Source organism: Scyliorhinus torazame, chromosome 8, assembly GCF_047496885.1.
Source record: "Scyliorhinus torazame isolate Kashiwa2021f chromosome 8, sScyTor2.1, whole genome shotgun sequence".
Lineage (NCBI taxonomy): Eukaryota > Metazoa > Chordata > Chondrichthyes > Carcharhiniformes > Scyliorhinidae > Scyliorhinus > Scyliorhinus torazame.
In genome coordinates, this window is record NC_092714.1 from 74702623 (window position 1) to 74728307 (window position 25685).

General features: G+C 47.8%; 1 protein-coding gene across 5 annotated transcripts in view; it reads right to left on the minus strand.

The window, feature by feature from the left end:
• Positions 1-25685, minus strand: part of kdm6a (lysine (K)-specific demethylase 6A) — a 444294-nt gene that overhangs the window by 63759 nt on the left and 354850 nt on the right. For all 5 annotated transcript variants that reach the window (XM_072513832.1, XM_072513833.1, XM_072513835.1 and 2 more), the window contains 2 exons: positions 20862-21272; positions 188-978 (listed from right to left, as the gene is read on the minus strand). In XM_072513832.1, the coding sequence (XP_072369933.1) occupies positions 188-978; positions 20862-21272 (1202 nt within the window). The remainder of the gene's footprint in view (positions 1-187; positions 979-20861; positions 21273-25685) is intronic.

The window sequence follows — 25685 nt, forward strand, 5'->3', positions numbered from 1 at the left end:
TTACATCAATACTGACATTGTAAATGAAACTCAACGGTATTTTATTTTGATGCTGCCAAATTCTTGCCCACACCGGTTACAATTCTTTTAGATATTTCTAAATTGTCAGTTTAGCAATAACAGTAATATCAACATTTTCTTATAAAAACTTAATTGTTAAAGCAGTATTTTAAATAAACCAAATTACCTGCATGCCTTTAGCACTTCTGATGAACTGGGATATATAGAAACAGAGGTTGAAGATGCAAGTTGAGGACTAGATTTGTGAGCAGTTAATGGTGGGTCCATTTTACAGGGACTTTGAGAGTCCTCACCTACACCTTTTCCATTAACCGTATGTCCCAGTTCTCTCGGAGGGCTGTTAAGGCTGGTAACACTGTTAGCAGTAGTTTGTTCAGTGGATTTAGGAGATGGAGTTGCAGTAGAAACAGCTGATGATGGTGAAGAACCAACGGAATTCTCAGTCTTTGTGTGAACAGCTGGATGGATATTATTAACTTTATCGCAAGACACAGAACCCCCATTATTATTACTGGGTTTCCCCATCAACAAGGCAGAGAGCTGAGGATTGTCTGAACTAAGTACACCTGGTGACTTGGACTCTCCATGACTTGAACTTGAAACAGCATTTGCTATAGCTTGATGGACATGATTAGGAAGTCCCTCTATGCTGGCAGTGCTGTTTGGTGTCCCTCCAGAATGCCTGGTTGTTTCAGGCACTGTTGATGCATTTCCTGAAGGCTTGCTCTCTTTGGTTAAGGTAATGCCTTGTTGTCCACCTGAGGTAGCAGTGTAAGAGGAGAGGTGATTGAGAGCAGCCCCCTGTGTTGTTAGTGAATTGTTAGGCATGGCAGGATGTCCGACCTGATTCTGAATACCAGTGCCAGCTGCCTGGAAATGCTGGGAACGCCCAGTGGAAGAGAGAGGTTGTTCACCATTAGGACCTGCCGAATGTGAACTCTGACCTTTGTTCAGCCCCTGAAAGAGAAGCAGCAGACACTTACTTAAATTGAGTTTCACAATTTCTACTTTTTAATGCCTCTAATATTAAAAAACAGGCGCTTCACAGACAGGAATACAGGAGTCAAGGTAGAGGAGACAAAGAGAAGTGGATCTAGCAGAAAAGTGACTACAACCTTGGTTGAAGACAAATTATGAAATTCTTTCAGGAGATTAGACAGGATGAGAGTTTGTGGAGGCAATTACAAAGAGTAACACTCTTTAATCTAAAGTCTCTGTTAACAATGGCAAGGGTGTTGAGAAAAAGAAAAAAGGGTATCACACAAGGGGTCCACAGTCAAAAGACTAGAAAGCTGAGGGTGGAGAGGGGGTGGTGGATGTGTACTTGAAGGTGAGAATATGATTCAAAATGCTGCTAGAGGAAGCCACTGCAGGTAATAGGCAAGCAGGACAAATATACATGCAACAGCAGAATTCTGGCTACGGTGAACTTTATGAAGAGTGATGAAACTTTCAGCTGTGGAATGAAGCAGGAGTAGTTAATGTTGCGACTGACAACACTGTCATGTCTGACCCTTCTCACCAATCTATATTTAGCTCTCTTCTCCTTCTTATGCATATGCTGCTACTCTGCATCATCATCAGCAGACACGAGGAAAGTTTGCGATGAGGCCGAGGATCAAATCCACATCAAACTGTATGCCACGACTGACTCAGTCCAGTGGTTGGGGGGTTTGGGTCAGTGTCGCCATCTAATGTTTGAGGGGAACAGGATGTAGGAAGGAAGAGGGCAGCACGGTGGCACAGTGATTAGCCAAGGACCAGGTTTGATTCAGTGTTGGGGGACTGTGGAGTTTGCATTCTGCTCGTGTCTGCATGGGTTTCTTCCCACAGTCTAAAGATGTGCAGGTTAGGTGGGTTTCGGGGATAGGACAGGGGCCTGAGCTTAGGTAGGGTGCTGTTTTGGAGGGCCGTGCAGACTCGATGGGCCGAATGGCTTCCTTTTGCACTGTATGGACTTATGGAGGAAGGAGTCAAATAATCCTCCTTGGAGAGGCTCAGAGGTGACAGTATAAAATGGCGATGCTCTGGCTAATTTTGGATAGATAGGAGGGGAACAACAGATCATTTCCATGGAAATGGAAGAAAAGCGATGGAGAGGGATAGAATAAATGTATCAACTCTTATGATTGGGGGGGAATGCAACAATCGGAGGATGCCATTCATATCTTCTACTTGAAGCTGTTTTGGTTTTGTGTGATAGGGAAAAGCAGATGCGGTGAGATTTAAACAAAGAGTTGCAAAAAAACAAGCATGGAATGGAGAGATGATCACAAATTCATCAAGGTGGTTGGAGATGGGCTGGTAATTGGAGAGGATGGAAGTAACATGAATCTCCTTTCTTTTGATAAGGAGGTGATTCTATCAGTTATGAAGCAGAGTCAGTGCCTAAGCAGAGGAAACCTGTAATATCTGATTAATTGGCGACCACATGGTTTGAACAACAATACAAAGTGCTAAGATATTCTATACCTCGAGATGCGATTCTGTTGGGAAAGCCCGTGCTCTGCCCTCGCATCCACATTCTGAGGCGCAACTGGCCAATGGGTCACATGACCCTTCATAACCTCACCCTTTAAAGGGCCCGCTACTATATCCCTCCCCACTCAAGTCCCTTACCATAAAACCCTATAAAAAGTTTATCTATTTACAAAGCAACGTCAAAAATAATTTTTTAACAGTTAATTATAAACTTGTTCTATTTGGTGACTTCCTCTGGGAGCAACGTAGCTCAACAGGCTGTGTATCAACAGTAGAGGTAGTCTCGGTTGGATTCCCCAAAACCTGACTTTCTTCTTGCAAGGGTGCAGTAGTGCTCCTTACTTTTTCTTTATTCATTTACGGGATGTGGGGGCCGCTGGTTAGGCCAGCATTTATTGTCCATCCCTAGTTGCCATTCAGAAGATGGTGGTGAGTTGCCTTCGTGAACCACTGCAGTCCTCGAGGTGCAGGTACACCCACTGTGCTGTGAGGGAGGGAGTCCCAGGACTTTGACCCAGCAACAGTGGAGGAATGGTGATATATTTCCAAGTCCGGGAGGGGACTCACCAGGTGAAAGGGTTCGCAGGTATCAGCGGCTCTTGTCCTTCCAGATGGTAGTGGTTGTGGGTTTGGAAGGTGCTACTTAAGGAACCTTTGCAAGTTACAGCAGTGGATCTTGTAGATGGTACACATGGCTGCCACTGTTCGCCACTGGAGGGTTTGAATGTATGTGGAAGGAGGAGCAATCAAGCAGGCTGCTTTGACCTGGATGGTGTCGAGCTTCTTGAGTATTTTTGGAGCTGCACTCATCCAGGCAAGTGGAGAGTATTCCATTACACTCTGACTTGTGCTTTGTAGATGGTGGGCAGGATTTTTTTTGGGTGTGGGGGGAGGTTTACGAAATGAGTTACTCGCCGTAGGATTCCTAGCCTTTGACCTGCTCTGGTAGCCACAGTATTAATATGGCTAGTCCAGTTCGGTGTCTGATCAATGGTAACCCCCAGGAAGTTGATTGTGGGGGATTCAGTGATGGTAAGGCCATAGAATGTCAAGAGGCGGTAGTCTTGTAGGAGATGATCATTGCCTGACACTTGTGTGTCATGAATGTAACTTGCCCCTCGTCAGCCCAAGCCTGATACTGTCCAGTTCTTGCTGCATTTGGGCATGGACTGCATCATTATCTGAAGAGTCACCAAGGGTGCTGAACAATGTGCAGTCATCTGAAAACATCCCCACTTCTGACTTTATGATGGAAGGGAGATCTTTGATGAAGCAGTTGGTTGGGCCTGGGACACTACCCTGAGGAACTCCTGCAGTGATGTCCTGGAGCTGAGATGATGGACTTCCAACTACCACAACCATCTTCCTTTGTGCCGGGTATGACTCCAACCAGTGGGAGAGTTTCCCCCCCCCCCCCCCCCCCCGATTCCCACTGACTCTAGCTTTGTTAAGGCTCCTTGATGGCATTCTAGGTCAAATACTGCCTTGATGTCAAGGCAGTCACTCTCACCTCTGGCATTCTTTTGTCCAAGTTTGAACCAAAGCTGTAATGAGGTCAGGAGCTGAGTGACCCTGGTGGAACCCAAACTGAGCATCTGTGAGCAGGTTATTGCTGAGTAAGTGCCGCTTAATACCCTGCTGATGACTCGCCCATCACTTTGCTGATGGAGAGTAGACTGATAGGGCTGTAATTGGCGTTTGGATTTGCTCTGTTTTTAATGCATAGGACACACCTGGGCAATTTTCGACATTGCCAGATATATGCCAGTGTTTTAGCTGTACTGGAACAGCTTGGCTAGAGAAGGTCTGGAGGACAAGTCTTCAGTTCTATTGCCTGAATATTGTCAGGGCCCATAGTCTGCAGTATCCAGTGCCTTCTTACTTCTTAAGAGTTCCCACTGGAACAGTACTTGGACTTTCTTCAGGCTGACTCGCCTCTCCAGTTCCTTGAATAACAGACACATTACTGCCAATATAACCAAACCAAAGCAGACTGCCCCACTGGTTCTCAAAGTGACTCCTGTCTCCTCAAATTATCCACATGCTTTTTTGGGGATTTTGTCTTGTAGCCCCACCTCCTATAATACCAGGCCCATTCTGGCCACAACACCTGGGACACAACTTTGTCCACTTCCAAAATTTTTGATAAACACTGGATCATCTACTTCAAATATCGTCTTACCCGCTGATGCATTGTGATCCTTCGTCTGAACACTTTGCCTCCAGTACACCCTCCCTGCCAAATTTGGAAAAAACCAGGCCCAACCTGGCTCTTAACCAATGACCTAACATTAACTCAGCAGATGTTACACCAGTGGTCATGTGTGGCAAGGTTCTGTAAGTAATGAGGAAACGTGCCAATTTTGTTTCCAGGGATGTTGATGGTTGGTTTTTCATGGCTGCCTTAAAAGTTACAGCACGTACAGCAAGTCCATTCGAGGAGAGATGGTAAGGTGCGGTATGTATTCATTTAATTTCATTTGATGGCATGAAGTGTTTGAATTCAGCACTGATAAATGCTGTCCCATTGTCCAAAATCAGTACTTCTGGCAGACCGTGACATAGCTTCTCCACTGTAGCATAGGCAGTTGTGGACTTCATCTTGTAAATGCCTAAACACTTTGAATGCGCATCCACTAATTGCAGGAACATTGTACTCATAAATGGGTCTAGGTAATTGACATGAACTCGTACCCAAGGCCAACCTGGCCATTCCCAAGGGTGCATTGGTGCTGCATTTGGTAATTTGTGTTGCAGTTGGCATTAGACACACTGTTTTACTATTCCTTCAATATCGGTGTCTATCCCGTACCACCAAATGTAACTAGAGCCAACATCTTCATCTTTAACATTCCAGCGTGGTCACTGTGCCATTCATCAGGTAATAGCTTTTTTCCAGGTAATTCTCACTCCCCAATACTGTCCTCACAGCTAAGTTCATTCTTCCTTATTTGATAAGGCTTCAACTGTTCTAGTATCCTGTCATGACGCCAGCCATGTAGTCATATCCCTGACAATATCAGGTCTCTCAGGGTTGTGCAGATACAGGTAATGTATCACGAAAAACTAAGGCTAAGACGATTTCATGAGGTACAGATGGGGATGGTGTACTTTCTGATAACGGAAGATGACTTAAGGCGTCTGCGTTGGTGATGTGTGTGCCTCTGGTCAGTGTTGGAAAGTGTATTCGTAAGCAGCCAATAACAAAGCCCAACTCTGTATCCTCGCAGATGTTTTTTAAGCTGCTATGCAAGTATGTTGCTTTGTCTTTCTTGAAAAATCCAAGTAAAGGTTTATGATCGATGATGCCTGAATCGCCTGCTATAAATATACTGATGAAATTTTCTGATACTAAAGATGACAGTTGGGCCCTCCTTCTCCATTTGTGAATACCGCCTCTCTGCATCAGTCAAGGTCGTTTAAACAAAGCCAGTGGAACTTTCTTTTTTTTTAATAAACATTTTATTGAGGTATTTTTTGGTTTGACAACAACAAAATAAACAATGTACATGAGTCTAAAAAGATAGTGCAAAAGCGGTCTTCCTCCCTTACAGGTCCAACCATTATTAACCCCCTACTCTAATCTAAACTAACCCCCCCCCCTTTCTGCTGACGATTAATTTTCTGCAAAGAAATCGACGAACGGTTGCCATTTCTGGGCAAACCCTAACATTGACCCTCTCAAGGTGAACTTGATTTTCTCCAAACAGAGGAAGCTAGCCATGTCAGATAGCCAGGTCTCCGACTTCGGGGGCTTTGAGTCCCTCCAAGCTAATAATATCCGTCTCTGGGCTTCCAGGGAAGCAAAGGCCAGAACGTCTGCCTCTTTCTCCTCCTGGATTCCCGGATCTTCTGACCCTTGTTTTTAACACCGTGGACATGACATCTGCAAACTCCTGCCAGAATCCCCTAAGCTTTGGACATGTCCAGAATATGTGGACATGGTTCGCTGGCCCTCCTGCACACTTTGCACACCTATCTTCTACCCCAAAGAACCTGCTCATCCGGGCCACTGTCATGCGAGCGCAGTGAACGACTTTGAATTGTATCAGCCTGAGCCTGGCACATGTTTTGGAAGCGTTGACTCTACACAATGCGCCCACCCATACATAGACCATCCTCTATCTCTCCTCCCAACTCCTCTTCCCACTTTCGCTTCAGCTCTTCAGTCTGCATCTCCTCTGACCCCATAAGTTCTTTGTAAATGTCAGAGACCATCCCTTCTCCCACCCACCCTCTGGAAACTACCCAGTCCTGTATCCCCCTTGGTGGTAGGAGCGGGAAGGTTAAAACCTGCCTACGTAGGAAGTCCCGCATCTGCAGGTACCCAAATTAGTTTCCCCTCGCCAATCCAAATTTCTCCTCCAGCTCCCTCAAGCTATGAAAGCTCCCCTCTATAAACATATCCCCCATCCTCTCAATCCCTGCGCTCTGCCATCTCCAAAACCTCCTGTCTATCCTTCCCGGGGCACACCGGTGAGTATTACAGATTGGAGACCAAACCGATGCTCCCTCTGCTCCCACGTCTCCTCCATTGCCCCCAGACTCTCAGGGTCGCCACCAGCACGGGGCTGGTGGACTACCGTGCCAGCGGGAACGTCAGAGGCACAGTTATCAACGCCCCTAAGCTAGTGCCCTGACATGAAGTCGCCTCCACACGCTCCCATGCCGACCCTCCCCCCACCACCTGATCATGGCTATATTCGCCGCCCAATAATAGCTACTGAAGTTTGGTAGCGCCAGCCCGCCCTCTCCCCGGCTCCGCTCAAGCATCCCCTTCTTTACTCGTGGGGTCTTGCCTGCCCATACAAAGCCAGTGATCACTTTGTTGACCCGTTTAAAAAGGGTCTATCCTTTTTAACAAAGATGGGGAGACACTGAAACACAAACGGGAATATCGGGAGGACCGTCATCTTCACCGTCTGCACCCTCCCAGCTAGTGACAACGGGAGCGCGTCCCACCTCCGAACATCGTCCTTCATTTGGTCTACTAGTCGGGCCAGATTTAGTTTGTGCAGCCGTTCCCAATCCCGCGCCACTTGGATGCCTAGATACCGAAAGCTTCCCCCTACCACTCTAAACGGCAGCTCCCCCAGTCGCCTCTCCTGTCCCCTCGCCTGGACCGCAAACATCACAGGAGCCTGATACAGCAACCTGACTCAGTCAATAAAGCCCCGCCCAAATCCGAACCATCCCAGTACTTCCCACAGATATTCCCATTCCACCCGATCAAAGGCCTTTTCTGCATCCATTGCGATCACTACCTCTAACTCCCTACCTTCCGGGGGCATCATGATCACGTTTAATAGCCTTCTTACATTAGCCACCAACTGCTTTCCCTTAACAAACCCCGTCTGAATCGCCCCCAAAACGTCCGGAACACAATCTTTAATCTTAGAGGACAAAATTTTGGCCTGCAGTTTGGCATCCACGTTCAATAGGGATATCGGCCTGTAGAACCCACACAGCTCCGTGTTCTTGTCCCGTTTCAGGATCAGTGAAATCGTGGCCTGTGACATCGTTGGGGGAAGCATCCCTCTCTCCCTTGCCTCATTGAATGTCCTCATCACCAACGGCCCCAATATCCCAGAGAACTTTTTATAGAACTCCACCGGATACTCGTCCGGCTCCGGGGCTTTACCCGACTGCATGGCCTTCAGACCCTCCGCCATCTCTTCCATCCCGATTGGGGCCCCCAGCCCTTCTACCAGTTCCCCGTCCACCTTCGGGAAATTCAGCCCCCCTAGGAAGTGCCTCAATCCTTCCGGCCCCGTTGGGGGTTCCGACTCATACAATCTACTATAAAACTCCTTAAACACCTTATTCACCCCTGCCGAGTCTCCAACCAGGTTCCCATCTCCATCCTTTACTTTCCCTATCTCCCTGGCTGTCTCCCTCTTTCTAAGCTGCTATGCAAGTATTCTACTCTGCCTGTAGCCTCCGCCGTTCCCTTAAAAGCCCTGCCTCTGGGGTCTCCGCATACCTCCTGTCGCCCTGTAGTATCTCCTTTGCCAGTCGGTCCGTCTCCGTCCTGTCTACCTTCTCTCTGTGGGCCCGTATCGAGATCAGCTCCCCTCTAAGCACCGCCTTCAATGCTTCCCAGACCACCGCTGCCGAAATTTTCCCCCGTGTCATTGACTTCCAGGTAGTTCTGAACACATTTCCTCAGCCGCCCGCACACCTCATCGTCAGCTAAAAGACCCACGTCTAGCCTCTAGTGCAGGCGCTGGTTACTGTCTTTACTAATATGTAGGTCAACCCAGTGTGGGGCATGGTCGGAGATTGTGATCGCCGAGTACCCCGTGTCCACCACTCCTGTCAGTAAAGCCCTGCTCAGAATAAAGAAATCAATCCGGGAGTACACTTTATGCACGTGTGAGTAGAAGGAGAACTCCTTCACCCTCGGCTGCCCAAATCTCCATGGGTCCACCCCCCCCATCTGCACATGAACCCTTTTAGTAACTTTTTCATTGCTGGCACCCTACCCGTTTTCGAGCTTGACCGGTCCAAGCCAGGGTCAATAACTGTGTTGAAGTCCCCTCCCATGACCAACTTATGCCAATCCAGGTCCGGTATCTTCCCCAGCATCCTCTTTATAAACTCCACATTGTCCCAATTTGGTTCATACAAATTTACTAGTACCACCCGCACCCCCTCCAATTTACCAATGACCATAATGTACCGGCCTCCCACATCCAAAACTATTCTTCCCGCCTCAAACACCACCCGCTTGTTGATCAGGATGGCGACCCTCAAGTCTTCGAGTCCAGTCCCGAGTGAAAAACCTGTCCGACCCAACCTTTCCTTAATTTAATCTGGTCAGCTACTCTAAGGTGCGTCTCCTGCAGCATTACCACGTCCGCCTTCAGTCCTTTCAAATGCGCGAACACGTATGCCCTCTTAACTGGCCCATTTAGCCCTCGTACATTCCAGGTGATCAGCCTAGTTGGGGGGCTCATCTCCCCACCCTCACCGATCAGCCATCACCTTTCTTGGGCCAGTCTCCAACCCGCGCCCCGCGCCTCCACTGGCCCGCCCCCAGGCAGCCTCTGCCCCGACCTCCTCTCTGTCCCTCAGCAACAGTCCCTCGCTCGTCAGCAGAACAATTTGCCCCCTCCCCACCTAGTAACAGCACAATGTAAATCGACCCCTTTGATCAGCCTAACATCTGCTCACCCCCCACTACGCTTCCGTGAGCTAGCCCGCCTAGCTAGCTTGGTGGCCCCCACCCCTGGCGCCAGACATTCTCCCACCTATTGTTCTCTCCCCACCCTCCCACACGCTCATACACACATATTCAGATGACAAACATTCCCAACACAATTGCCCGACAGAAAAAAAAGCGAAATAAAGAAAAGATCAAGCAAGAGATCCAGCATCTAAACAAACACACCTCCATCCCCCAACAGTGCAAATGTAAACTTTAACTCACTCAGCTCTGCAACTGGCCCCAAATCAATACAGAAGGCATTACAAATAGCATCCACAAAACAAAAAAACAGAAACTTTGTAAAACATGAACGTTGCAGCAAAGTTCAAAAGCTCTCAGTCCACCACCAGTCCTTTCCTTTTCGTGACATCCAGCGCGTCCTCAAGCGACTCGAAATAAAAATGTTGCTCCTCGTACATGACCCAGAGACGAGTCAGATACAGCAGTCCAAACTTCACCCTTTTCTTAAAAAGGGTCAACCTGATCTGGTTAAACCCCGCTCTTCTCCTGGCCTCCTCCACACTCAGGTCCTGGTAGATCCGCAGGATACTGTTCTCCCATTTACAGCTCCATGTCTGCTTGGCCCACTGTAAAATACGCTCCTTATCCAAATACCTGTGGAATCTCACACCATTGCCCTCGGGGGGTCTCCCATTCGCAGCTTCCTCGCGAGCGCTCTGTGAGCCCTGCCCGCCTCCAAGGGCCGGGGGAATGCCCCATCCCCCAGCAGCTTCTCGAACATGCCCGCTATGTATGCCCCAGCGTCTGCTCCTTCGGACCCCTATGGGAGCCCAACGATTCTCAAGTTCTGCCGGCGGGACCTATTCTCTAGGTCCTCCATCTTCTCCAGGAGCCTTTTCTGCTGGTCTCTCAGCATCCTCACTTCCAACTCAACCGCAGTTTGATGTTCCTCCTGGTCAGCCAGCGCCTTCTCTACTTTCTGGATCGCCCGATCTTGGACATCCAATCTAAGCTCCAGCCGCGCAATTTATTCTTTACTCGGGTCCAAGCAGTTCTGCTTCTGCTTGGCGAAGCCCTCCTGGATAACTTGCATCAGCTGCTCTGTTGACCGCTGGGTCGACAAGCCAGAGGTCCAGTCATCCGCCATGCTTTCTCCCACTGCAGCTTCAGCCCAAGCCTTCTCTGTCCGTCTGTTTCAGCCTTTGCGAGCACTTCTAGCCCTCCTCTCCATGCACCGATGTGGGAATCCAGTAGACAATTGCCTCTATCATCGATTTTTCAAATCAAGTCCGGTAAAAAAAAAAATCGGGGGGGAAAAGGTCCAAAAATCCGACCTGAGCGGGAGCCACCAAATGTGCGACTTACTCCTTCATAGCCGCCACTGGAAGTGCCAGTGGGACTTTCTATCCCATTATTCATTGTATGCGACAAAACAGCGGCAACTCCACATGGGGATGCATTATTTCTTTAGAAGGATCAAAATATAGTAATTTGTTTGAATGCTTCCTTCTGCATTGTTTTCCAATACCATTTCTGGCATTTGTTGCCTATAACAGAGGGTTTGTTGTTGTCCCCATGATCTTGATAGCCTCACCTGTGTATGAAGGCCAGTTTGGCTGCAGTGTCCTTTAATCACAGGGGTTGAACCACTTCCTGGAGGTATCAGTTGGTTTGTTCTCCAACCACTGCAGCGGAGGTTCCAGTGTCTACCTCCATCTTGAGTGGATGACCATTAACATGACTGTAATGGGGCTACTCTGCCCAGCTTTATATTATTCAATCTAAAGACGTTTGGTCTCTTCTCGGGGTTACCTTCTATGCTGTACAATGGAGCCGGATTGCTGACCTGCTTTCACTGAGCAGGCCCCGCTTATTCCTGAACTTGCACTGTACGTGCCCTGGTGGATGTCATCGCCCTGTGTGCTTTGAAATCCTAGAGCACCTTTGTCTGCACTTTCCATAGCTAGAGCAATCTCCAGTGCCTTCTTTAGGGATTATCTCGGAATCTGCCAACAGTTTTTTCTGTATTGCAGTGTTATTCACTTCACACGCTGGTCTCTTACCGTGTCATTTAGAGTCCATAATCATAGTGTTCTGCTATTTGCCTTAAACTGGCCATAAAGGCCAGGAGCTCTTGTAGTCGGATGGAAATGTCCTTACACAAGACTTGCTAACTCTGTGAAATGCTGTGTCTGTGGCATCTGGAGATGTCAAACTCCTGCTTAGATTATAAAGTTGGGCTCCACAGGTTGCAAGTAATATGATCTTTCCCTTTTCCTCCCCCATCTCGTTTGCCTGGAAAAAAAATACTGCAGACATTCTTCGGAGTTAGGATCCTACGCTCTAATTTACCATAAAAATGCATTTTGGTGATTCACTGGCTTGACATTAATTATTGAACACAGTCAGTTTCCTCTTTTGCACAGCGGTTCCAAGACGCTTCCGATGATTCTCGTCGCCAATGTAATATCTGATTGATTGGCGGCCATCAGGTTTGAAGTACAATTAACTATTTATTTGTGGACTTCCGGGTGCGGCGATGACCAGCTGAGTCGCACGTTTCGGCAGCTCCCGGTGAAACGGACTTTTGGGCTCTTGATAGGAGCCCCAACGGCAATTTTGACGGCTAAAAACACTGTGCGGTAAACCAGAAGGGAATCCCCCCTGGATACGGATGAAAAAAGGAGGACAAAGTGGCCGGATTGCAGTGGATCCTTTAGAACAGCGGCAAGGAAGGCAAGCAAAAACCAAGATGGCATCGGAAGGTGGCAGTTTCACATGGGGCCCTGAACAACAAGAGTTCTTGAAATGCTGTGTGGAAGAGCTCAAAAAGGAAATGAAGAAAGAGCTGTTGGCCCCGATACTACAGGCGATCGAAGGGCTAAAGGAGGAACAAAAGACCCAGGAGCGGGAGCTTCGGGTCGTGAAGGCAAAGGCAGCCGAGAATGAGGACGACATACAGGGCCTGGTGGTGAAGACGGAGATGCATGAGGCACATCAGAAACGATGTGTGGAAAGGTTGGAGGCACTGGAGAACAACGCAAGGAGGAACAACTTGAGGATTCTTGGTCTTCCTGAAGGTGCGGAGGGAGCGGACGTCGGGGCATATGTGAGCACGATGCTGCACTCGTTAATGGGAGCGGAGGCCCCGGCGGGTCCGTTGGAGGTGGAGGGAGCATACCGAGTGATGGCGCGAGGACCGAGAGCAGGAGAAATTCCCAGAGCCATAGTGGTGAGATTCCTCCGTTTTAAGGATAGAGAAATGGTCCTTAGATGGGCAAAGAAAACTCGGAGCAGTAAATGGGAGAACGCGGTGATCCGCATTTATCAAGACTGGAGTGCGGAGGTGGCGAGAAGGAGGACGAGCTTTAATCGGGCCAAGGCGGTGCTTCATAAAAAGAAGATAAAATTTGGAATGCTGCAACCGGCAAGACTGTGGGTCACATATCGAGGGAGGCACCACTACTTTGAGACGGCGGATGAAGCGTGGACTTTTATTGTGGAAGAAAAACTGGAATGAGCGGGTTATTAAAAAGAACGTTTGAACAAAGTGGTGGGGCGAAGGTGGGGGGCGAAGAGGGGGGTTAAAAAGGGGGGAAAGAGGAGTTTTATGTACTAATCCTGCGATGTGGTAACTTTTCTCTCTTCCACAGGTGGTGATGGGGGGAGGAGGGGAGGTGGAGGAGATGGGGCGTTGGCCATTGGGGGCGGGGCCAAGGGAGAAGCGCGGGCTTGGTTCCCGCGCTATGATAATCATGGCGGGAATAGAGAAGCAGGAAGGAGGGGGGCGTCGCAAGGTGCGAGCCGAGGTCACGGGGGGAAGCCGGCCAGAGTTTGCTGACTTCTGGGAGCAACATGGGGGCAGTAATTACGCTAGCGGGGGGGGGGGGGGGGGGGGGGGGGGGGGGGGGGGGAATTACTGGGTTGCTGCTGCTGGGGAGAGGGGGGAGCTGGTATGGGAGGGGATGGGCGGGGGTGCACCGCCTGGGGGAGATACAGCTGCGTGGGAACCGGGTGAGGAGCTGGAAAAAGGGGATGGCTAATCGACAAGGGGGGGGTAGGAAGCCCCCCAACCCGGCTGATCACGTGGAACGTGAGAGGGCTGAACGGGCCGATAAAGAGGGCACGGGTACTCGCACACCTTAAGAAACTTAAGGCAGATGTGGTTATGTTACAGGAAACGCACCTGAAACTGATCGACCAGGTTAGGCTACGCAAAGGATGGGTGGGGCAGGTGTTCCATTCGGGGCTAGATGCGAAAAACAGGGGGGTGGCTATATTAGTGGGGAAGCGGGTAATGTTCGAGGCAAAGACTATAGTGGCGGATAACGGGGGCAGATACGTGATGGTGAGTGGCAAACTACAGGGGGAGACGGTGGTTTTGGTAAACGTATATGCCCCGAACTGGGATGATGCCAATTTTATGAGGCGGATGCTAGGACGCATTCCGGACCTAGAGATGGGAAAGCTGATAATGGGGGGAGATTTTAATACGGTGTTGGAACCAGGGCTGGATAGGTCCAAGTCCAGGACGGGAAGGAGGCCGGCAGCAGCCAAGGTACTTAAAGATTTTATGGAGCAGATGGGAGGTGTAGACCCGTGGAGATTCAGCAGACCTAGGAGTAAGGAGTTCTCGTTTTTCTCCTATGTCCATAAAGTCTACTCGCGAATAGACTTTTTTGTGCTGGGAAGGGCGTTGATCCCGAAGGTGAGGGGAACGGAGTATACGGCTATAGCCATTTCGGATCACGCTCCACACTGGGTAGACTTGGAGATAGGGGAGGAAACAGGAGGGCGCCCACCCTGGAGAATGGACATGGGACTAATGGCAGATGAGGGTGTGTGTCTAAGGGTGAGGGGGTGCATTGAAAAGTACTTGGAACTCAATGATAATGGGAAGGTCCAGGTGGGAGTGGTCTGGGAGGCGCTGAAGGCAGTGGTTAGAGGGGAGCTGATATCAATAAGGGCACATAAAGGGAAGCAGGAGAGTAAGGAACAGGAGCGGTTGCTGCAAGAACTTTTGAGGGTGGACAGACAATATGCGGAAGCACCGGAGGAGGGACTGTACAGGGAAAGGCAAAGGCTACATGTAGAATTTGACTTGCTGACTACGGGCACTGCAGAGGCACAATGGAGGAAGGCACAGGGTGTACAGTACGAATATGGGGAGAAGGCGAGCAGGTTGCTGGCACACCAATTGAGGAAAAGGGGAGCAGCGAGGGAAATAGGGGGAGTGAGGGATGAGGAAGGAGAGATGGAGCGGGGAGCGGAGAGAGTGAATGGAGTGTTCAAGACATTTTATAAAAAATTATATGAAGCTCAACCCCCGGATGGGAGGGAGAGAATGATGGGCTTCTTGGATCGGCTGGAATTTCCCAAGGTGGAAGAGCAGGAAAGGGTGGGACTGGGAGCACAGATCGAGGTAGAAAAAGTGGTGAAAGGAATTAGGAGCATGCAGGCGGGAAAGGCCCCGGGACCGGATGGATTCCCAGTCGAATTCTATAGAAAATATGTGGACTTGCTCGCCCCGGTATTGACGAGGACCTTTAATGAGGCAAAGGAAAGGGGACAACTGCCCCCGACTATGTCTGAAGCAACGATATCGCTTCTCTGAAAGAAGGAAAAGGACCCGCTACAATGCGGGTCCTATAGACCTATTTCCCTCCTAAATGTAGATGCCAAGATCCTGGCCAAGGTAATGGCAATGAGAATAGAGGAATGTGTCCCGGGGGTGGTCCACGAGGACCAAACTGGGTTTGTGAAGGGGAGACAGCTGAACACGAATATACGGAGGCTGTTAGGGGTAATGATGATGCCCCCACCAGAGGGGGAAACGGAGATAGTAGTGGCGATGGATGCCGAGAAAGCATTTGATAGAGTGGAGTGGGATTATTTGTGGGAAGTGTTGAGGAGATTTGGTTTTGGAGAGGGGTATGTTAGATGGGTGCAGCTGTTGTATAGGTCCCCGATGGCGAGCGTGGTCACGAATGGACGGGGATCTGCATATTTTCGGCTCCATAGAGGGACAAGGCAGGGATGCCCTCTTCCCCATTATTGTTTGCACTGGCGATTGAGCCCCTGGCGATAGCGTTGAGGGGTTCCAAGAAGTGGAGGGGAGTACTTAGAGGAGGAGAAGAACACCGGGTACCTTTGTATGCGGACGATTTGTTACTATATGTGGCAGACCCGGCGGAGGGGATGCCAGAAATAATGCGGATACTTGGGGAGTTTGGGGATTTTTCAGGGTATAAATTGAACATGGGGAAAAGTGAGTTGTTTGTGGTGCATCCAGGGGAGCAGAGTAGAGAAATAGAGGACCTACCGTTGAGGAAGGTAACAAGGGACTTTCGTTACCTGGGGATCCAGATAGCCAAGAATTGGGGCACATTGCATAGGTTAAATTTAACGCGGTTGGTGGAACAAATGGAGGAGGATTTCAAGAGATGGGATATGGTATCCCTGTCACTGGCAGGGAGGGTGCAGGCGGTTAAGATGGTGGTCCTCCCGAGATTCCTCTTTGTGTTTCAGTGCCTCCCGGTGGTGATCACGAAGGCTTTTTTTTTAAAAAAAGGATTGACAAGAGCATCATGGGTTTTGTGTGGGCCGTGTAGACCCCGAGAGTGAGGAAGGGATTCTTACAGCGTAGCAGGGATAGGGGGGGGCTGGCACTACCGGGCCTAAGTGAGTATTATTGGGCCGCTAATATTTCAATGGTGAGTAAGTGGATGGGAGAGGAGGAGGGAGCGGTGTGGAAGAGATTAGAGAGGGCGTCCTGTAGGGGGACTAGCCTACAGGCTATGGTGACAGCCCCATTGCCGTTCTCACCGAGGAACTACACCACAAGCCCGGTGGTGGTGGTTACACTGAAGATTTGGGGACAGTGGAGACGGCATAGGGGAAAGACTGGAGCCTTGGGGGGGTCCCCGATAAGAAACAACCATAGGTTTGCCCCGGGGGGAATGGATGGGGGATATGGAATGTGGCAAAGAGCAGGAATAACGCAACTGAAAGATCTGTTTGTGGATGGGAAGTTCGCGAGTCTGGGAGCGCTGACCGAGAAATATGGGTTGCCCCAAGGGAATGCATTCAGGTATATGCAACTGAGGGCTTTTGCGAGGCAACAGGTGAGGGAATTCCCGCAGCTCCCGACACAAGAGGTGCAGCACAGAGTGATCTCAAAGACATGGGTGGGGGATGGTAAGGTGTCAGATATATATAGGGAAATGAGGGACGAAGGGGAGACTGTGGTAGATGAACTAAAAGGGAAATTGGAAGAAGAGCTGGGGGAGGAGATCGAGGAGGGGCTGTGGGCAGATGCCCTAAGCAGGGTAAACTCGTCGTCCTCGTGTGCCATGCTAAGCCTGATTCAGCTTAAGGTATGACACAGGGCGCATATGACTGGAGCACGGCTCAGTAAATTTTTTGGGGTGGAGGATAGGTGTGCGAGGTGCTCGAGAAGCCCAGCGAATCATACCCATATGTTTTGGTCATGCCCGGCACTACAGGGGTTTTGGATGGGGGTGACAAAGGTGCTTTTAAAAGTAGTGGGGGTCCGGGTCGAACCAAGCTGGGGGTTGGCTATATTTGGGGTTGCACAAGAGCCGGGAGTGCAGGAGGCGAGAGAGGCCGATGTTTTGGCCTTTGCGTCCCGAGTAGCCCGGCGCAGGATATGTGGATAGAAGCCAAGCCCCGGGGGGTGGAGACCTGGATAAATGACATGGCAGGGTTTATAAAGCTAGAGCGGATTAAGTTCGTTCTAAGGGGGTCGGCTCAAGGGTTCACCAGGCGGTGGCAACCGTTCGTCGAATACCTCGCAGAAAGATAGATGGAATGGAAAAAAGAAGGCAGCAGCAGCAGCCCAGGATGGGGGTGGGGGTGGGGGTGGGGGGGGGGGGGGGGGGGGGGGGAGGAGGAACCAGAAGGACTCTCAGGGTTGTTAATATATACTGTATAATATGTATAGGTCGTTGCGACAGATAATTATATATTGGTCTGTTAAATTATATTTTTGGAGAGTGTTACTTGTGATAAGGCAGTTGCCAATTAGGGTTAGTTTTCATTTTTGTTATTTATTATTTATTCATTTTCTGTTTATAAAATAGGTCATTGTTATTTGTGTTGTTATAATATTGTGTAAAGGATGCACAATGTACTGTGTTGGTTGACCAAAAATTTTCAATAAAATATTTTATTTAAAAAAAACTATTTATTTGTATACAGTTATTCTGAGTGATAAGATGTACTACCGACTTCTAGAGCTCCAAGGTCGATTGTGCTGGGACAGCAGCCCCCCTCCTCTCACACCGTGCTATGGCCTGACTGGTCGATCAGGCCACAGGACCCTTAGAAACCTCACCCCTTTAAGGGGGCCATTACTACAAAACCATTGACAATGTCAACTAGCTTTGAGGGCCAGAAGGGAAGTTAGGTGGCCAGAAGGGAAGTTAGGTGACCAGATGGTTCAGGAGGTGGTAAAATGGGAATGCTGCATTTTCACTGGAAATGTAATGAGCATATTAAATACATTTGGCTGGAGAAGAGAGATATCCTTGCCACTTACCTGCTCATTTAGGAAACTGGTTGAGTTACACAAATCATTTATCATTAATACTGTATAAGTGTAAGAGTTGTTTCTGAAACATAGTGCAGTTATATTTTCAATATTAAAATGCAACAAAATATTAAATATCTGAAGTAAAAATGTTTTAATTCATTTTCTACTAATAAAAACTTTTGGGTTGAGGGTGAGAGAGAATAATGTGACTCAACAACTTGCATTTATATGTCACCTTGAATATAGCACATCGTTCCAAGGCACTTAAAGCGTGACACCAAATCGCAGGAGGATATTAGGGCAGATGACCTAAAGTCTGGCCAATGATGTAGGATTTAGGGGGAAAAGAAAGGTAAGAAGGGTGAAGTTTAGAGATGGAATTCCAGCGCTTAGGGCTTTGGCAGCAGAAAGTGTGGCTTTCGAAGGTGGAGGGATTTGAAGACAACGATGAGAATGTTAAAATTGAGGTGTTGTTGGACTGGTTGCCAATGTAGATCAGTAAGCACCAAGATGATAGGTGAAAGGGACTTGGTGCAAGTTCCAGGTAACAGAGATTTGGATGAGCTCAAATTTATGGGGACATGGTAGAGGCCAGCCAAAATACAATAAATTAAAATATTTGCTTTTCAAAGAATTAAGATCAATGTATTGCTATACACAAACCTTGGTATTTGGGATAACAACAAAACAAACCTATCTGCCAATTAAGGAAAGATTTGTTCTGCTGCAGAAAAAGGTCATGGCTTATGTTCTGCCTCAAGTCCACTTTCCCAATCATTCCCATATCCTTCAATTCTGCAAGAGCGAACATCTATCAGTCTATCTCAGCCTTGAATATACGCAACAACAGAACATCCAAAATCCTTTGTAATAGACAATTCCAAACGCTTTCAACCACTGAATGAAGACATTTCTCATCAGTCTTAAATTATTGACCCCTTATGCTGACACTGTGTCCCATTTTTTAGATTCCCCACCCAGGAGAAACAACTTGCAGTGCCCACCTCATCAAGCCCCTTCAGTATACATAAGCTTCAATGAGATCACCTCTCATTCTTCCAAACTCCAGTAGGTATAGGCCAAATTTAGAATCATTACAGCACAGAAAGTGGCTATTCGGCCCATAATGGCCATGCAGGCTCTCCCAAGGAGCAATTCCTGTATTGCTACTCCCCTGCCCTCCCCCCAAATTTCTACACATTCCTCCTGTTTAGATATTCAGAAAATGTACAATAATTTCTGGCACAGGAGGCCATTCTGCCCATCATATCTGTGCCGGCCATAAAAAGGAGCCACCCATTTTCCAGTATTTGAACCGTAGCGCAGGAGGTTACAGAACTTCTGAGAATTCCTGCCTCTACTACCCTTTCAAGCAGAGTGTTCCAGGCTTCTACCACCTTCTGAGTGAAATAATTTTTCCTCATCTCTCCTCTAATCCTTCTATCAATCACTTTAAATCTACACCCCCTAGTCACTGGCGTTTCTGCTAAGAGAAATAGGTTCTTCCCATCCCCATTAACTCAGTCTCTCATCATAGGGCAACCCACTCAAGAGCCTAATGAACCTTCACTGCGCTCACTTAAAGGCAAGCATATCCTTCCTTAAATATGGAGACCAAAACTGTGCACGGTACGCCAGTTGTGGTCCCACCAAAGCCTTGTAGCAAGATTTCCATGTTTTTGTACTCCAGTCCCTTTGCAAGGCCAACACACCATTTGCCTTCATAATTACTTGCTATACTTGAATGTTAACTTTTAGTACCTCTGAAAAAAAAATCAATTCTTACTATCGTGAATAGCCTCAGAATCCCCATATAATATTCCATCTGCCACCTTGTTGTCCACTCACTTAACCTGTCTATATTCTTTTGAAGCCTCTTTGCATCCTCATTACAACTCATATTCCCACCAAAATGTATCATCAAAAAACATGAATATAATATTCTCAATCTTTTTGTCTATTTTATTAACATAGTTTGCAAATAGTTGAGGCCCCAGAACTGATGCTAGTGGCACTTTACTAGTTAGTCTGCCAACTCAAAAATGCCTTGAATCCCGACAGTGCAGAAGGAAGCCAGTCGGCCCATCGAGTCTGTACCAACCTTCTGAAAGAGCACCCTACCTTGGCCCACTCTCCTGCCCTATCCCCATAAGCCCACCCAACCTGCACATCCTTGGACTGTGGCAGGAAACCAGAGCACGTGGATAAAATCCGCGCAGACACGGGGAGAATGTGCATGCTCCACACAGTCACCCAAGGCTGGAATTGAACCTGGCACTGTAAGGCAGAAGTGCTAACCACTGTGCCACGATGCTGCCCATGTGCCTAGTCCTTTCTTCCTGTCAGTCAACTAATCTTCCATGCACCCTAACTTATTAACCAACTCCATTAACCCATCTCTTGCGTATTAACCTCGAGTGGCATCTTATTGAATGTCTTTTGGAAATACAAATGTATCATTTGTCTACCCTACTAGCTGCAGCCTCAAAAAAATGTATACATTTGTCAAACATTTACAATGCTGGGCCACTGCTAAACTGGGTGAAACAATCTTTTGAATTGAACAGATGACACAAAATCAGTGCTTAAACAAAATAATACTAAGGTTTTAAGGTTGTTTAAGCAATTGTTTACCTGAGTGGAGTTAACAAGTTGGTTTTTCCACGGCTCCTCTGCGCTGCTGGTCAGGTTTGTGCGGTTATGAGGTAGAGTTAGTGCGTTTTGCTGCAGGTAAGGCACATTTCCATTGCTTCCACTTCCTGTCACATGATTATTGCCTATAGAAATAGTGTCTGTATTACCCAGCATTCCCATAGTGCTGCATGTTACTGGGCCTCTAGATGTTTCAGCAGGAAAAGGTCCATTAGCCATTAACTGTCCAGGAGGGACAGGACGGATTCCAGGCTGAACAATGCGATCAGGCACTCTGGTTAGAGTGACATGAGGCTGCTGACCAGAAATAGAGTTTGTAGGCAGTGATGATCCAAGCGTTGGCCCATTAGGAATTCCTGTAGGCCGTACCTGTGCAACTGTTGCCTGTCTCATCTGGATAAAGCAGAAAAAATGTTCAAAGTAAATAACTTCAACATCAGACATTACTGTCATCTTGACTTTACAAAAAAAGATTTTGAGTAAATAAAATGCATTATTATTTACAGGGATGGTGCAGGCGGGAGGGATTCAGATTTCTGGATAACTGGGGCTCTTTCTGGGGAAGGTGGGACCTCTACAGACAGGATGGTCTACATCTGAACCTGAGGGGCACAAATATCCTGGGGGGAGATTTGTTAGTGCTCTTTGGGGGGGTTTAAACTAATGCAGCAGGGGCATGGGAACCTGGATTGTAGTTTTAGGGTAAGGGAGAATGAGAGTATAGAGGTCAGGAGCACAGATTTGACGTCGCAGGAGGGGGCCAGTGTTCAGGTAGGTGGTTTGGAGTGTGTCTACTTCAATGCCAGGAGTATACGAAACAAGGTAGGGGAACTGGCAGCATGGGTTGGTACCTGGGACTTCGATGTTGTGGCCATTTCGGAGACATGGATAGAGCAGGGACAGGAATGGATGTTGCAGGTTCTGGGGTTTAGGTGTTTTAGTAAGCTCAGAAGAGAAGGAGGCAAAAGAGGGGGAGGTGTGGCGCTGCTAGTCAAGAGCAGTATTACGGTGGCGGAGAGGATGCTAGATGGGGACTCTTCTTCCGAGGTAGTATGGGCTGAAGTTAGAAACAGGAAAGGAGAGGTCACCCTGTTGGCGAGTTTTTTTATAGGCCTCCTAATAGTTCTAGGGATGTAGAGGAAAGGATGGCGAAGATGATTCTGGATAAGAGCGAAAGTAACAGGGTAGTTATTATGGGAGACTTTAACTTTCCAAATATTGACTGGAAAAGATATAGTTCGAGTACAATAGATGGGTCGTTTTTTGTACAGTGTGTGCAGGAGGGTTTCCTGAAACAATATGTTGACAGGCCAACAAGAGGCGAGGCCACGTTGGATTTGGTTTTGGGTAATGAACCAGGCCAGGTGTTGGATTTGGAGGTAGGAGAGCACTTTGGGGACAGTGACCACAATTCGGTGACGTTTATGTTAATGATGGTAAGGGATAAGTATACACCGCAGGGCAAGAGTTATAGCTGGGGGAAGGGCAATTATGATGCCATAAGATGTGACTTGGGGGGGATAAGGTGGAGAAGTAGGCTGCAAGTGTTGGGCACACTGGATAAGTGGGGCTTGTTCAAGGATCAGCTACTGCGTGTTCTTGATAAGTATGTACCGGTCAGGCAGGGAGGAAGGCGTCGAGCGAGGGAACCGTGGTTTACCAAGGAAGTGGAATCTCTTGTTAAGAGGAAGAAGGAGGCCTATGTGAAGGTGAGGTGTGAAGTTTCAGTTGGGGCGATGGATAGTTACAAGATAGCGAGGAAGGATCTAAAGAGAGAGCTAAGACGAGCAAGGAGGGGACATGAGAAGTATTTGGCAGGAAGGATCAAGGAAAACCCAAAAGCTTTCTATAGGTATGTCAGGAATAAGCGAATGACTAGGGAAAGAGTAGGACCAGTCAAGGACAGGGATGGGAAATTGTGTGTGGAGTCTGAAGAGATAGGCGAGATACTAAATGAATATTTTTCGTCAGTATTCACTCAGGAAAAAGATAATGTTGTGGAGGAGAATGTTGAGCCCCAGGCTAATAGAATAGATGGCATTGAGGTACGTAGGGAAGAGGTGTTGGCAATTCTGGACAGGCTGAAAATAGATAAGTCCCCGGGACCTGATGGGATTTATCCTAGGATTCTCTGGGAGGCCAGGGAAGAAATTGCTGGACCTTTGGCTTTGATTTTTATGTCATCATTGGCTACAGGAATAGTGCCAGAGGACTGGAGGACAGCAAATGTGGTCCCTTTGTTCAAAAAGGGGAGCAGAGACAACCCCGGCAACTATAGACCGGTGAGCCTCACGTCTGTAGTGGGTAAAGTCTTGGAGGGGATTATAAGAGACAAGATTTATAATCATCTAGATAGGAATAATATGATCAGGGATAGTCAGCATGGCTTTGTGAAGGGTAGGTCATGCCTCACAAACCTTATTGAGTTCTTTGAGAAGGTGATTGAACAGGTAGATGAGGGTAGAGCAGTTGATGTGGTGTATATGGATTTCAGCAAAGCGTTTGGTAAGGTTCCCCACGGTAGGCTATTGCAGAAAATACGGAGGCTGGGGATTGAGGGTGATTTAGAGATGTGGATCAGAAATTGGCTAGCTGAAAGAAGACAGAGGGTGGTGGTTGATGGGAAATGTTCAGAATGGAGTACAGTCACAAGTGGAGTACCACAAGGATCTGTTCTGGGGCCGTTGCTGTTTGTCATTTTTATCAATGACCTAGAGGAAGGCGCAGAAGGGTGGTTGAGTAAATTTGCAGACGATACTAAAGTCGGTGGTGTTGTCGATAGTGTGGAAGGATGTAGCAGGTTACAGAGAGATATAGATAAGCTGCAGAGCTGGGCTGAGAGGTGGCAAATGGTGTTTAATGTAGAGAAGTGTGAGGTGATTCACTTTGGAAGGAATAACAGGAATGCGGAATATTTGGCTAATGGTAAAGTTCTTGAAAGTGTGGATGAGCAGAGGGATCTAGGTGTCCATGTACATAGATCCCTGAAAGTTGCCACCCAGGTTGATAGGGTTGTGAAGAAGGCCTATGGAGTGTTGGCCTTTATTGGTAGAGGGATTGAGTTCCGGAGTCGGGAGGTCATGTTGCAGCTGTACAGAACTCTGGTACGGCCGCATTTGGAGTATTGCGTACAGTTCTGGTCACCGCATTATAGGAAGGACGTGGAGGCTTTGGAGCGGGTGCAGAAGAGATTTACCAGGATGTTGCCTGGTATGGAGGGAAAATCTTATGAGGAAAGGCTGATGGACTTGAGGTTGTTTTCGTTGGAGAGAAGACGGTTAAGAGGAGACTTAATAGAGGCATACAAAATGATCAGGGGGTTGGATAGGGTGGACAGTGAGAGCCTTCTCCCGCGGATGGAAATGGCTGGCACGAGGGGACATAACTTTAAACTGAGGGGTAATAGATATAGGACAGAGGTCAGAGGTAGGTTCTATACGCAAAGAGTAGTGAGGCCGTGGAATGCCCTACCTGCTACAGTAGTGAACTCGCCAACATTGAGGGCATTTAAACGTTTATTGGATAAACATATGGATGATAATGGCATAGTGTAGGTTAGATGGCTTTTGTTTCGATGCAACATCGTGGGCCGAAGGGCCTGTACTGCGCTGTATTGTTCTATGTTCTATTATTTAGTTGTAATTATATAGGCCTACCAAATTATTTTTTGAGGGCAGTAAAAGTGACTCAAACTAGAAAACCCAAAGGTACAACTGTAGCCATCTGGGATGGCCACTTCCCGATTACAAAATGGACACTTTGCAAAGATTGCAGGGAAAATGGACAATGCTGAGAAAACAAGCAGGTTCAGGGTTTGTCTGTATATTGGAGCTGCAGCTCCCAGACAAGACCAAAACTGTAGGTCTATTAGCCCATCTCCGGGAACAAAAGAGTAACCGATACTAAGGCAGACACCCCGGCGTCAGAAGAGACCGAAACAAAGCAGGCCAATGGCCAGCTAGGACACGCCCAGCCATCAGGGCATCCACCCCTTTATTGGAAGAGATCAATATGAATGATCAAAAAACGGCCCAATTGATTGGGGCCAAGTTCAAGGCCTGCCCAAAAGAGCGCGAAGCCCCTTTGGGTATAAGGAGCCCCCAAGAAGAATCGCTCTCTTGGACCCGGCTCTCACCAAGGAGAGAACTGTCCACCAGCTGCACCAGAAACAAGTAAGTCCAAGGTCAACGCACACTACCAGACAGACGACCGTAGCTGTTCCCCTTTATCAGTTCGACCCCCAGAACCGAACAACGGCCATTGTTCTTTTGACTGAGTGGGCCCCCGAAGCTAAGTATAGGCTTTAGCAGTAGTGATAGTTTAGTCTGTAGAGTTTCGTGCATGAGTATATTTAATTGTGTGTGTAAATAAATAAGTATTGACTTTGAACTAACTAACTGGTGTATCGATCAGTATTCGGTTTTGAACCTTGTGGCGGTATCGAAAGATGCCTGGCGACTCTAGAGCAAGCGTAATTAATATTAAGGAAGGCGACCATATTGACCGCCATTTTCAGAGCCAACCAAAGAGATCAATACAACTTAATTTCTTCAGGTTATAAGATCAGAATTTCATAATTTTGGTGATTGGAAACAGAGAATGTGAAGGAAGCAAGTAGCATTAACTTTTTTTAAAAATAGAGCACACGTTAACTACCGATGTTAATATTGTAAGCAATTTTCATGCGATTGACCTGCCATTATTCAGGAATTGAGCAATACAAATTAGGTCCCTCAAACTGCACTAGTTAGTTCATGAAAGTACAGCCTATGTAAGGTTAATTTGTCACAGTTGGCTACATACTTT